General features: G+C 40.7%; 1 protein-coding gene across 2 annotated transcripts; it reads right to left on the bottom strand.

The window, feature by feature from the left end:
• Nucleotides 1-4,467: 4,467 nt before the first annotated feature.
• Nucleotides 4,468-10,596, bottom strand: LOC144641782 (uncharacterized). Of its 2 annotated transcripts, XM_078500808.1 has the most exons (4): nucleotides 10,586-10,596; nucleotides 9,305-9,506; nucleotides 7,959-8,175; nucleotides 4,468-6,160 (listed from the first exon to the last, which is right to left on the bottom strand). In XM_078500808.1, the coding sequence occupies exons 2-4, from the start codon at nucleotides 9,479-9,481 to the stop codon at nucleotides 5,088-5,090; spliced, it is 1,467 nt and encodes a 488-aa protein (XP_078356934.1). In that variant the 5' UTR covers nucleotides 9,482-9,506; nucleotides 10,586-10,596; the 3' UTR covers nucleotides 4,468-5,087. The 2 variants fall into 2 exon arrangements, with proteins under 2 accessions (XP_078356934.1, XP_078356933.1); XM_078500807.1 differs by lacking the exon at nucleotides 10,586-10,596 and having other exon boundaries at nucleotides 9,305-9,653.
• Between the last annotated feature and the right edge of the window lie 4,347 nt (nucleotides 10,597-14,943).

A 14,943-nucleotide genomic window follows, 5' to 3' on the forward strand; every position in this document is an offset into this window, starting at 1 on the left:
TTTTCACTCACCTCTCACGTCAGTCACCAGTCTCCTTTCGGCTGTTTGATTACGGCAAAACGGCAAACGGCAAAAATGAAACTTTTGCCGTCTCTCTTCAGTTTTGTATACAGTAGAGTGAAATTGTTTATATTTGCAGTGAATAGTAGGAGACATCATTCCATTTTTCTGTGCTTTATTTACGAATTAGAAGAAAAGAACTCAAAATCAGAAGTTATCTTTGCCGTTGCCTAACGTCATGCCCCACGTCATGCTTAACCTCTCTATTAGATTAGGTAGTAATTAAACGGGGATTTATTAAGTCTCGTGTTCAGATAGAAAAAACGCTCTCAGGTACTAACAAAACTCAGTAAAAGATGTACAATATATATTATAAGAGCTTCTATTCAGGGTCGTAACCAGGTATATGGGATCAGGGGATCACAGCCTTGGGACCTCGGGATCGGGATCATGGACCCGGAATACCGGGTCACAAGTCATGGGATCCGGATCGGCCAATCAGGTGGGATCAGAATTGAATCAGGAATCAAATGTTGCCACATTTTGGGGATCAGGAATCAAAATTTAGAATTAAAATTTGGGATCAGCGATGAAAAAATATACCTGGTTACGACCCTGTTCTATTGAATACCGAGGAGTAGCCTGTTCCTACCGAGAGCCTGAAACAGGCTAGCCGAGGCCGAGGAGGGACTTCAGTAGCGGATCCGGACCTTCAACTAAGTGGGCTGCCCGATAATCCAGGCCCTGGAATAAGGAGGGGGCCCGTTCTCGAAAACGGACGGACGGTCGATCAGGGTGGATTAGAATTAAACCATAATGGAAGTAGTATACATATACCAACTGGTTAAACAAGATGTTCCGGTATAACAGGGGCCTGACCTGACCATTCTCCAGCGGGGGGACTCCCCTTTAAAGATGACGGGGGTGCTCGACGTACCTTTTAGGGGTGAAATTTGTGGATTGGTACCGCTTAGTGCTTAGACATAAAATGACCGCCGATAGGGTTGTCGCGATACCTTTCAGAGGCCTTTTAGGATACTGATCTAAAATCATTGTCACGAACGGCGATGTGAAGTTGGTTGGTTGGTGGCCGTAAGTAGAGCTGTCCGCTTACGAGAGTGTCCGTTAAGAGAGCTTCAACTGTAAATTTTATTTGTTAATAACAATTACAAAAATTGTCAGTGCTACTAAGTTTTTATTTTAGAAGGGTACCTCTAGGGGTGAAAAATGAATTAAAGCCACACCAACATAACAGAAGTTCAATAACTCAGCTTTTAGAGGGTTTTTTTCGAAATATATTCCGAGGAGCACCCCCCGTCATTTTTATAGGGGATTCCCCCCCGGGCCCCGGTCATTCTCGAGTTCAGTTGTCAATCAACCACCCAAGCGTAAAAAGGTGATAAATAACCTATTTCTAAGACAGTAACTGGTGAAATGTTTCATTGTTGTTAGAACATACTGTTAGAACATTGGCAAGTTATCTTGTTTTTGTCAATGGTATACGTCACGTCAATTTGAAGCATGTTCAGTTTGCAGGATGCTTTACTCACTCCACAACTTGCCATAACTGCAGAGGAACTACTAAAACAAAATCCTTGCAAATTTGTTCCTCTTAACCGTCGTCCGACCGACCCAAATCTTGGAGTTTTCCAAAAAAAGTTGTAATATTATAAATATCAAATTCGTGGATGCTTGCAGATCGCAAAAGTGTTAGTGGTTCATCTCTTTTTGCTTTTCTCGGTTGAGTTTAACCATTAACCACTACACTAGTATCGATCTTTTCTTTTCTCTATTGCCGCCATCTTAATTTTGTGACCACTTTTCGTTGTTTCCAGGCGCTTAGTTCCAGCTTGCTCCCGATTTTTGAGTTATTTTTTCCAAAAATACTCTTCAGTCGGCGCTATGGACCGTGTAGTCTGTCAGTCAGTCAGTAAAGTATGTTTGTTTGTCACACCAACCAGGATAGAGGTACTATCAGAACCAATGAAATTGCAGTTTATAAAGGGGAAGTAATCTGACACAGTTGTAGCGAGCGATTTCATTCGAAGATTTTAGATTTGTAGGAGGCAGAATCGGTGAGTTCTGAATTAACCCCCGATTTGAAACGTATTTTTCGTCACGCTCGCCTGCTTACAACGCACACGCCGCCAGAAAAAGGCCCAACACCAAATTATTAACTTATTCGAGCGTTTGTTTAGGACGGGCTAGTTTTGCTGACAGTATAGTAGAAATTGCATAAAGAATTGCACAAAGAAGATTTGAAGATTAATGTTCTCATTGTGATGTTAATACTGTGCGTATATTTACAAAAAGTCCTAAAAATTGTAAGGAATTGTCTTCGGAGGATGTTGTGGCCTCTTGTTTTTAGAGTTTGTGTCAAAGAAACTTCCTAAATAGTAATATTGCCGCGTCTTGCTCGATTCACTGACTCTCGGGCAAGTAGCGTTTATGTTTATACCTTAAATACATCACGTTTAGACATTTAATTAACCGGTATCGGTATTGACTTTAAAACGGTTTTGCTTTAAAAATTAACTACGATCGATAGCGGCAACAGGCTACAATAAGAGCGTGTCATTCTGTGACAGTTTGATAATTAAATTAGTTCTTGTTCCTGTTTGTTGAATGAAAATTTACGTTTACTTCAGGAAACAAATACTCCAGGTGTACTACACTTTAAAAGCTTTCCCAAAAAGATGGTTTTTGATTTGATTCGTTTATTACTTCGTGTATTACTTTTCGATTACTCAATGGAGATATGGCGTTTTCAGGAAAAACAAAAATATCATGTTACAAAAGTGAGAGAAACAAAAGTGTCATGTTACATGCGTTTAAAAAAAGGGATCGTTTTACAGTGTTTGACAAAAACACAGAAGTATCCTGAAACAAACAAAAGTATCACGTCAGGGCTGTAAAAAGCTAGCAACAAAATAAGCGCTAACAGATAACAATGTGCCATTTCGTGACATTTTGACAATTTTAATTAAAATAAGTTCTTGTTTTTTAAATGATTAAAATTTACTATTGAACGAAACAGTTTTGACTTAACAAAGTGCACGTAAAAACTGTTTTGACTGCAAGCATTTTTTCCCAAAAAATGCCTCTTAGACCTCTTAGTCGTAGTAAGGGGCTATGTAGTCAGCGATGCACCATGCACAAATAGCTTAACCCATGAAATAAACCATCCCAACTGGACTAACACCCAGCCTTACCACAAGCCACCTAATCAATTCAAAAAATAACTCACGTACGCTTAGCGTGCCTATGTTTTAATATATGGAAACAGTTCTAACATTAGTTCAAATCAAACCATCTAGATAACTTTTTTTTAAACGGTCGACTTCATTGCGTTTACATGAATAACGAAACCCAAGAAGACGATCAAGTTTACTCCTACTGAAAGTCCGATTGAAATTCCCTTGCAATTCCGTCCAGATTGTTTACTCAAATGAGCTTACACCTGGTGAAAGTTACATATGCTTCTAATTTTTTAGTACACAAAGCCTGGTTTTCACTAGCGACGCAAGCACAAGTGGAATCACGCAAAGAGGACAAATTTTGACCCTTGTGCTTGTGCTTGAGGCAAGCACAAGCACAAAATCCAATGCGCTTGTGCTTTTGCTTGCGTTGAAGCCATTTTCACGGTGAAATAAGAGCGCTTATCCTTGCGCTTGTGCTTGCGTTGCTAGTGAAAACCAGGCTTATAACCAGCAAGGTCAGTTGGTGTGACAAATCAGTTTTCACTGTGGTTGTTAATTAGTTTACATAATAAAATAAAATAAAAATTTACATGGTAGAAAACTTGCGACGGTTATCCGAGTTCACCAGTATTCCTTTTTTCATGTTGTATTTTTTACCGCAACGTTTATTTTTAGGTGCGAGCTATGAAAGAGAGCATATTACTCCTGGAAGAAGAACTCAAGACTACAACGGCGCGCAAAAACGAAACTGCACTCTAGTTCTCGCATGCTAATTGACAAGTTGATACCATGCCACAACAGGAACTGACATTTTCCTCCTGGGAATTAAGGAACAAATTGACTTCTTCGGCCTGAGCGAATACAAGCAACATGCAACAGGTGGACTGAGAACTAGGCACGTGGGCAAGCAGCATATACGTGACTGGAGCACGTGTGGATCATCCTCTGTGTAGTCAGCTCATTGATTGTGTGGGGACTTTCACATAAATTTAAACTTAAAGAGAATTTTCCATTAATTCTTCTTAGAATCTGTACGAAATATTTTGATTATAGCTTTAAATACTGTGAAAAAATATATTTAAGACCTACGTGGCTGGAGGAGAAATTCCAAGTGTGAAAAGCAAAGGACGAATGACGGAATCGTTCGCCGATTGATTTTCTTTCGTGAATTGAGGTCATTGAGGGTTTTAAATCCTTGTAATTATGCTACACTTCTTGCTAAATATCTTTTTAATTTTTAGAACAAACAATGCTGGTGTACATCTTAGTAAAAGTGGCAAGGATAATTGCTGCTAAATGTTAAGATTAATTGCAATGAATTGTACAGAACTGTTGCTAGGTAAGAAACGACATCTGTCTGTTGGTTTCCAGACTTATCAACCAATCAACTCTCTCTCACAAAAATATCTTGTTTTGTGTTTAGCCAAGCAATTAAAAAACCTAAAGATGTCAAGAGGCAATCAAAATTAACGGTTGCTTGTTATTTTCAACAACAGAACAATAACTGAACGACAAAACGACCATAGCATGAAGTGATATGGAAACAACGCAAGACGATAACCTAGTTTCTCAAGTTCCTCTTAAAAACAGAGTTCTTCGTATGTTTTTTTCCTAGTAACAATTATTATATCAATTACAAACGCTGAAATTACATCTGTTTAAATTTCCCAACTTTGTCAGTTGTAGGTGTTTTTTTCTATTTGTTTCTGCCTTGAAAAGCATGTTCGTGTAGTAAACTGCAACAATTCAAACAAGCTCCCTTAGTCATCGCTAGGAGGGGGAAAAGCTAGTGTATTAAAATGACAGTCATCAGGAAAAGCCAAAAATTTACTTGAATTAATAAAGAAATTGGCTTCATACGTGTTCTTTGTTGAATCGTTAATCCTTTTATCCTAAAAAGTTCCTGGTGCCCTTGTAGAGGGTTTTGACTTTTTCGTATACTCGTTCAAACCCATTCCTGGCAACCATCTCCTGAAGTTCGTCGACCTCGTAACACAGATTTCGGATTACCTCCTTTGAAGGCTTGTAGAAAAAGAAGCGGAGCAGTACCTTCTCATCTCTCTTGTCCCACCTTGTTCTCAGAGGCTGTGAACCCATGGGGACTGGGTTGTAAAGCCCGAGGATGTTTTCGTCGAATGCATGTCTTCTTCTTCTTAAAGCTTCCTCGCAGAACTTGTCGAGGGCCTCAGCATCGCCTTCTAACTTTTTCCAGCGCCTCTCTCCAGCGATTTTATTTGCTGAACGCCTCCAATTCGGCAAGTTACCGTGCACCCCCCGTGCCAATTTCCGTGACGCCTCCGATAACTTGGGAAGATGGGGCGGCTGTTCGTATGCATTGAAATAGAGAAATTTCTCAAGGGAGAGCAAATACTTTTGCACAGTGCGCCCTGCCATTGTTCTTTCTATACGGGCATCTGCCCACTCCCATATGGTGTCGGCATCGAGGAGGCAATCCAGGTTGTCCGAGGTGGCATCAATGGTTTCCATCAATTTGTGGACATTGCGAGTGTGTGACAAAGCCTCATCTTCGGTACAGAATACACCAAGGACGGTCTGAAGGTGTTTGAAATACTGAGAAAGATATGTCATGCGAGTGTTCGGCTGTGGCGATTTCTTGTAAGTGGTTTTCCAGCCGCCTTCCACTTCTTCTTCGCTGGTGGATGAAGAGTCAGTCGTTCCTTCATTGGAGGTGTCATCTTTGTCGTCATCGTCCTCACCATCTTCATCATTATCACCAGTTTCTTCCTGCGCTTTAGTCTTTTTGTTTGGTGGCTCATCTCTCTTTGAGGCCTCTGCTAAGCGCTTTGAGTGACGGATTTCTTGTGAGTCTTTAGAGGAGGATCGCTCTTTGCTGAGCTCTCTTCCCTTGGTTGTCGTTGAACTTGTGTTGAGCTCAGTTCCCTGCTCAGTACAGGTAATGGCTGCAAGTGTTTCCATAACCTGAGCCTCTTCAACACGGCCTGTCAAACAATACAGCAGGGTCTTGTAAGACAAAATGGTCAACACACTACTCACCGGACTAGAGGCCTGCTCTCATCCCAGTTTTCATAGCAACTAAGCTACTCTCCCTTAAGGTTATACAGAACCCTTGCTTTTTATTATGTATGTATTTATTAAAATAGTATGCACGAGCTGCGAGGACTGAAGCCTATGACAAACGAAATATTCATAAGAAATTTTTTCTAAGTTTTGCTATGCACGTTGTTTCAGACTCAAATTGTCTTCATTAAAACCTGCAATTTTGTGTCCAAGACAATCATGATGTAATCCAATCATCCCCCATCTTACCTTATAAATTTTAGAGCATCGAAGTTCAAAATTCAGAGAATGAAAGCTTATTACACCTCCTCAAGAATTTGTTTATTTAGTTAATTTATTAACAAGCAAGGGTCCTGCTCGACGTTTATCATGTATGCTAGTGCAACACAGGTTTACAAGATAACACCTTATTTGCCAATGAGTACAGGGGGATAAAAACGAGGTCTGGGACCGAATAGCGATGTTCTCACAACTTGCAACACGATCAATTCACGTTCTAGTCAGCGGTTTTTGGATGTTGATGCAGCAGGCCAACTTTTTCGCGAAATGGGAGCTATAGCAACCAAGACAACAATGCGGTGGATTCAGTAATTCTAAAGGGGTCACTATCTTTATTAAAAATGTAAATGCACTGTTTTTATTCCAACATTTCGTCATAGTCGTGTAAAGAAAGACGCGGAATTTTGTGATGTCAAGTTACTTTTTAGCGCTGAAATGCAAATGACTGTACCACGAATTTCAAACGCAAGTTGGGATCACAAATGACGTAAAACAAAGCGGGACTAAGTCAACAATGACAACAAACAACCTCGAAACAACAGAGCAAGAAAAATTGCTCCGACCAGCACGGGGAAATTTGATTGCCAGGCTTTCATTACCATTTCCGTAATGATTTGATTTCACAACAAACACAACATGTTGACAACAAATTCCCTTCCGAAAACATTTTCGCTGCTTAGAAAACTTCTCTTAAGTACTGCTAGAAAAAGTAACCCGAACTATCCCACTGGCTGCCATGTTGTTGTTGTTGTTGCTTTGGCAAGTTCAGAATGAGAGGATCTGCACCGTAGAGGCATCCGCTGACTTCCACCACGATGATTACTTTGTAAGTTATGAGAATATCGCTCAGATTTCATATCAGAGAATGTATCAGAAGTTGCTTCCCCCCTCCCCCTCCCACTGGAACAAGGGTCCTGCCCGACCTAAATAAATTGCAGTCCATCACAGGTGACCCCTATTCTTTCCTTTCTCTTTTTTCTTGCTATGTGCCCAGCCCCCAAAAACAATATCTTTCGCACATCTGTTGTGCTCACAGAAGGGAAATAACTTCAACCTCCCCCCCCCCACCCCTGCCCCCCAAAAATTCTTCTCTTGGGTGGAGAGGCACTGCCAGAGATTTGAGTTATTGACTGAAATGCAGTCCAGGTCCATAACTATGCAAAATAAAAAACAAGGCCTGGCCAGGACAATATCCAGCCATCTAGGCCAATCACAAAATGGCTTTGCCTAGGAGTAACCCAGCCAAAGTAAAAACCCAGAACTCTTGTTCAGAGTCCAGCATGCACTAAGCATTAAGCCACCTTGCCTTCCACAGAAGGGTTTTTGAAAGTCAAGATAAACAGTTTGATTAATGGATCAAGAAGTATGGCACCACACCCATCATTTGATATGGGAGTTCCTATATTAGAAGTGATATAAAATTTGAAATTGTTTACTTACAGGCTCGCCTTGGCAGGTCTTTTTCGTGGATTTTTTTATAAGCCAGGCGAAGCCAGCTCATGGCTCGCTCCGTAACACAACTAAGAATCTTCTGTTCAGCTTTAAGGTTTGCCGCATTTTTTATGACAGCAAGGGCATGGTACTCCTCCTCCATTACGCCCTGTGTAAAACTTTTTGGGAGTTTTGCTCGAAAATTCAAACATTCACTCTTTGTTCCCTAAAGCATGACAAAAAGAAAAGAATATGAGTGCAATAATAAACGTTTACAGGCTAGACATACAGAAACCTACTGTTTTGGACTGCTGGACTCCTGCGCATTACAATATTGAAATCACCAAAACAGGCAAAACCCAGCAAAACCCATTAAAATTATTGAGAGCTAACCTTAATCAGGCTAACCAAAGTGCTATTTAGGCTAACCGGAGTGCTATTTAGGCTTTCCAGAGTTGAAGCTGCACTCTAGCTAGTTATCCTGAATAGCACAGTCCGGTTAATTAGCCTATACCTGTCAACTTTTTCTGAGTCAAAGGCGTGAGATTTTTATCCTGAGAGTGCCAGGATTTCTGAAGATGATAGGACCATTTCCAAAGTTCTCCAAAGACGTCCAAAGTATTCCGAAGACATTCCGAACATATCCCGATCCTGGCAGTGCATGGATGTGTTTTGCTTAACACGGCCTTGTTCCCAATGCTTTTTTTGTCAAAACTCTTAGATTTCAGGGAAAGTATCGTCATTTATTCATTTTACATGGAGTTTTCGTTTCTCACATTGGCTTGAGTTTCCTTCTTTTGGAAAGTGTGTTGGTTATGGTTGTAATGACCTGTAATAACTCACATTTTTCGACTAGGCGTGAGAAATTGGTTCGTAAGTGCGAGTAGGCGTGAGATCGAAGTTTTCAACTCGCAGGCGTGAGACTCACACGTAAGGCGTGAGAGTTGGCAGGTATATTAGCCCGGTTTTGGCCAATTTGCTTATTTTGGTGATTTAATTTCATTTCGCTCATTTGGACATTTCGGTTGTTTTTGGTGGTTTCATTTCGGTTGTCTCGGTGATTTGGTTTTGGTCATTTTGGTGGTTTGTTTTGGTTGTTTTGTTGTTTCAGGTTTTAGTACACGCCATTGTATTCTTGGGCAAGACACTCATCTCTCATTAATTAGTGCCTGAATCTCAACCCACCTGTGTACTGAAAATGTGTACTGGTCAGTTAATTTTATGTTATCGCCTTATAAGACACAAACTTGTAAAATGATGTTCCCATAGTTACTAGGTAGTGGGATAATAGTGATAAGTGTGAGTCTGACCCTGGCCTTGTAACAACTCAGGTTTCAAACATGTTTTATAAATACCTGAGGAACCTCTTCTCTATCTTCTACTTGTTGTCCACGTTCCACACCAGCCACCTCATCCATCTTGGACTGCTCTATCTCTTCACCATCAACATCTGAGTCACCACCAGCCTGCTCATTTTTCTTCTTCTCCTTCTGTGTTCTACTGCCTCGTACAGAGCTGCGTCCACGAACCATTCTCTATAGGGGAAATGTGAAAATCCTGCAGGAGAAAGGTAACTTGCACATTTTAAGGTCAGGCATAAAGTTTACTTATGAGTTTATTTATTCCCTTAAATGTGAGCTACTCCTGGCAAATCCCAAATATTCAGTTTTTGTGTTTCAGACATTCAGTTGTCTGATGTCAAATGTCTGTCCCAGATAAGGGTTGTCATAATAAGCCGGCAACCAGCGCATTTCACCGGCTATTCCTAACTCTGCGCCGGCTACTCTGAATATTAGCAGGTCAGTATAGTCTACCTCTATTGGTGGTACCCTTTTTCCAATTACATAAACTTTGACAGAATACACACAGAATCTGAACAGGAGCACACTTATGCACCTATCAATGGTTTGCCCCAGGGTGGGGGGGGGGGCTGGCAACCCCAGGGGAATTTAGTGAATGTCAAATTTCACATATCTCCTGACTTCTTATATTATTTTCTAACCCAGCAGACCATTTTAGATGTCAAAATCCCTTTCCTGGGGAGAACTTACGATGTCAAATTCCAGTGGTTTGCCCCCCCCCCCCCCCATCCGGGGCAAACCATTGACAAGTGCATAACAAAATCAGTAACACTAACTAGCACGACTTATACAACAGATTGTCGGCAAATCTCAAGACCTAAACCCCTCCTTAAATTCCCACACACCCCATCCCTCTTTTTCGCAAGGTCCCGTTGGGACGTACTTCTGGTAGAAGAAAGTAGAAAGTAGCACTAGAAAGTAGTGTTTTGCGAGCCAGTACTCTCAGATCAAGAGTCCAAGTAAAGCTTGCAAGATTCAGCCGTTGAAGCGTCTTGCTTTGTAAGGGTTTAAACTTTTGCGCGGTGTGTTACCTGAAGATTTAGCACTGACATGGTTCAAATAAAATGCATGCATGTGTGCTCACAGAAATCCCAGTTCGAAAAATGTTAAGCTTAAATCAAATTCGCGCAACGAAGAAAACATGATAATTTCCCAGATGACAAGAATCGATTGAAAAGTGCTTAGTGCAAATTCGTGATACCTTTTTGCTACAAAAAAGCCCAGAAACTTTATAAAAACAAAACATGCAGCGCACCAACAACATACTATACTCACTCGAAAATTTGATCGGAGAGGAAGGCCCGTGGGCGCTTGCGCACTTTATCAACCAGGGGCACTGGGATGGCCAGGGGGGAGGGTTTTTTAAAATACTCCCATACTGTATAAATGGGCTCAAGGGTATGTGGATAGGGTATGTTAGGGTATGCTTATTGAGGTTTCAGTCCTTAAAAAGCGTATCCTTTTTGTCTCTTTTGGCATTGTGATCCTTGTGTGATACTTAGGTAGAGTTCCTTTAAATTTTGTCAGATTACACTGCGTAAACGGTCTGTTAGAACTGAATTACTCGCTATACTTTCCATGCTATAGAAAAGAAATAAAACGACTTCTTCAAATAATTTTTAGAGATTCTTTTGCCCTTGAATAGAGTGTTGATACCAATACTAGTGTACTGCTTTGATTTTCAATACTTCAAGAACCTATATGCGGAACACTTACGGTTATCCCCTCTCTCCCGGGTACCTACAATTCGTCTAGTCCAAGACGCCGGGAAGTTTCAGGGAATCCTGACCGTAAATAATAACCGCTAGGTCACAATACATATGACTTTCAGTTTGCAATTAAAGTGGATAACGCGTGTCGGCGCGGCGTGTGGGAAACACGGCGTGTCGGGATGCGGAGACCTGTGGAAAACACCATGTCTCTGAAAACACAGGGACCCGTTTTTTGTACAAAAAATAAACTCTCTTATTTAAATTTATAATTTAAATTTTTGCTTGATTAACCGGCTACCAGGACTCCCTTTTTAAAGCACGACTTCAAGCAGTGATAACAAATTTTATATAATTTTGAACGCGATGGCCCGTCATATTGTCTTGTTATATTCCAAAACGATCGTTTTAAATCGTTTTAAAAGCTAATTACCCTGATAAATAAAAGAGGATGAATGAAAATCAGAGTTCCAGGAAGAAATCAACCCCATGCAGTCATGCAGACCAAGGACGACAAACCTGCATTATACATGGCCGTGCCTGTCAAAATATCGCGAAATTGTAATAGTTCAATCCAAACCGTACTGTCAGCATTTCTGTTTTTTTAGTTAAGTTCTTATCAAAACACAGCTGTTCCGGACTGGAGAAAGGTTGATCTACAGAAACGCAAAAGCATTTTTGAAAATTTACTAAAATATCCTATATAAGTAGACAAAAGTACTCAAACACACAAAAATAATGCTCTTGCTGTTTTTATTATTCTACCTCACATTTCTACATTTGCTTTTCTTCAAACAGCGTTACTAATCTAACATGATCGTGAGGTTATCCTTAGTTGCTGCTCATCTTATTCTGCATCCAGCTTTTCAGGTAACACACCTTTGGCATAGACGCTCCCTTAAGGTGCCACTTGCCATTGACCTCGCACACCACATGGGATCCCCACTGTCAGTTTGACAGGCATCCACCCCTCCCGCGTCCAAACCAGCGCAGGTCATGGAGTCGTGAATGTTCGATGATCCGTAGGCCACTTTACATTTTTCTTGGGAAACGATTGGTACTGACGCTTCCTTCCGAAGGTAGTCTGGTTGGGATCCCCCGAATTGTAGTGTTCCCCAGCCTGGTAATGTAGCATCTCTTGTCTGGTACCGGGGCGAAGTTCTTATCTGGGAGGCACACGAGCCCGACACCCGCGCCAAGGTTTGCTTTGGTCTTCAGTTTTAGGAGCGCGATGTTGTGCGCGAGGGACACAGGGCTGTGGTAGCTTTCATGCATTATAATCTTTTCAACCTGCAGTTCTTGCGCAATGCCGGTTATTTTGTAAGCTCCCATCCTACGGTGAAATAAACACAATTTTATTTAAACCACAATATCTAACATTTGTGATGTCCAAATAGTTAAAGAAGGTATAGCATTATCGTCGTCAGCCGAATTAAAAAAAAAACAAGGTTACAATGTAGCATCTTGTCCGTTGAAAACAAGCAGTAGTTGGCATTTGTCAATCCTGGAGGGTTACAAAGAAGAACTAGACGTTCCTCATCATGTTTGTTTCTATGGCAGTAAGTTATTTAAGTTTTCTATAGAAATTACTTTTACACCTTCTGTCTACGATTATTTTTTTTTTGCGTATTTGTACCGATAGGAAGGATAGCCAGATGGGTTATCAGTGTAGGCACTTGAGGAGTGTTGCTTCTCCCCTTCCTATATGAAGGGGTATCAAATGGTTTTTGCGAGCATTTGCGAGCATGCAATGTGAGCACAGCGTTTTTCTTTGCGAGCACGAGCATTGAAAAAATTAGCCTTGCGAGCAACGGCACTTTTCGAAAAGCCACCCCACTAAAAACCGAGCATGCGAACACTTGTAAAAATGTGCGAGCACGAGCAAACGAGCACCCACTCAAATTTTGAGAGCATTCCGAGCAAAAGCTTAATTTTGCGAGCACTGCTACATTTTGAGGGACCATTCATGACCCCTATATGAGATAATTGTCATTTGTGTCACGTCCCAGCAATTCATCGATGCCCATATTAACTCTTTCAGTGCTAAAGTGGACTTTTGTCGACATTTGGAGGAGCAGTCAGTAAACTACTTGTGACGTCATCAATTTGAAAGTCAACAGATTTTGGTGATAAGCATCTGATAGAGCTAGGTTTGACCTTTTCACAGAACTATTCATTTTGCGTATCGGTCGCATCCTAACAGAGCTAATCGAGAAAAAGTCAATCACTTTTTGGCGCAAAATCGGTGCTTAAACAGGCCAAAACACCTGTAATAGATCGAGGTCCTCTTTTCAGGGTTTACCAATGTTTTAATCAAAACATTTTTGGTATAAAGGAAGGACGGATACAGTAAAAAGGAGTGGAAATAACAAAGCCGAGAAAAACGAAAAGAAAAGGAGCAAGAAAAAAAAATTGGAAACGATTTCGTAAAAAAAGAAGAAGAAATTTGGCTTATGCGCATGCGCTAAAGTACAATTTTGTACATTTTCCATGGAATCTTCATCAAAATCTTGCTGCATTGTGGAAAAGTGCTTTTTAAGCAAAGTTAAGGAAAATTCAGGATCGTAGCACCAAAAATTCAGTTTAACGGTAAAAAAGAAATTTAGCACTGAAAGGGTTAATTGAAAAGGATAATTTCCTTTAAATTGTGCTTCTTTCCATTGAAATCCAATTTTTGGAGAAAAAGCAATGTGAAACAAGCAAAAACTGGCGATAAAGCAATCTTGGGTACTTTTGCTTAATTCCTTGGAGAAGAGAGGTACGGTGAAAGTCAACTATTTTATCTAAGAACACAATACAAGAAACTTGGGCGGATTCAAACCAGTCCCTACCAAATTCAAACCACAAACTATCAGAACACTGCGCCTCAAACAACTACCTCTTTTCTCCGAAAAACGGGAGTACCGTATTAACTCGAATAAGCGCCGCATTGGGGACAAAAAAGTTAATAAGCGCCGCCCCCGAATAAGCGCTGCAGTCCCGATGCGGCGCTAATTAGAGGAATTCTATTTTACTAAAAACAGCACTATAGCGCAACTCCAAAACAAACTTGGACATTTCTTTCCATCAAATTAAAAGCGATGTTTTGCAGTTCAAAGGGATTCCTTTTCCGCTTACCCATTAGTTTTTCTACCCAACATTCTTACAATACGTAGTTCTGTAAATGTTGTGAAGGCCGCGAACTTTGCCAGGACAGCTAGCGCCAATTCTTTCTTTAACAAGAGACGAATACTGGCAATGAAAAGACGCTATTTTCAATTACTGTAAAAGAGTTGTTCTTTGTGGCGTCCCAACGCAAGCAGACAAGTCTCTGTGTTTGAGACCGCGTGACGTAAGCGTCACGGTATGCGCTATAATTTGATCCCATACATTCACTGTGATTAATTGACCTCCGCTTGAATCAACTGCAGATCGTGAGAAATGGTCCATAAAATACTGAATTTCGCATTTTTTCATCCCACACTTTGATCTACTGTAAGCCAGATAAATAAAGTTCACTTACCTCTAATCTTTTTTAACCCGAAGCACTAAAATGTTTTGTTTATTATATCGCTCCGTAGGTATGCATTGCAGAATAATTTACATGTAAGCCGTTATAAGTACTAACGCTGTAAATAAATATATGATCAGAACATATAGACTGATTCAGGTACAAATGCAATTGTGCTGTTTCATCTGAAAAGCTTTTCCTTTTCTTGCAAACAAGCAGCCACGCACTCGATTTCAGCCAACGCTCTGGTTTCTAGATAGATCCATCGTTAATGAAGCTTATGTGAAACCCGATTTAGTTTTCGAATGCTCCTACATGTACGACGCTAGCTCGACAGATCTACGAAAGAGATCGGTCGTTACATCGCTTTTGCGGCTCCTAATGTCCACTTTTTCGGCGGTCGAATACTTTCCACACATAATTGTCAACCGGAT

Source organism: Oculina patagonica, chromosome 2 (assembly GCF_052425735.1).
Source record: "Oculina patagonica isolate OP01 chromosome 2, crgOcupat, whole genome shotgun sequence".
In the NCBI taxonomy this organism is placed as follows: Eukaryota; Metazoa; Cnidaria; class Anthozoa; order Scleractinia; family Oculinidae; genus Oculina; species Oculina patagonica.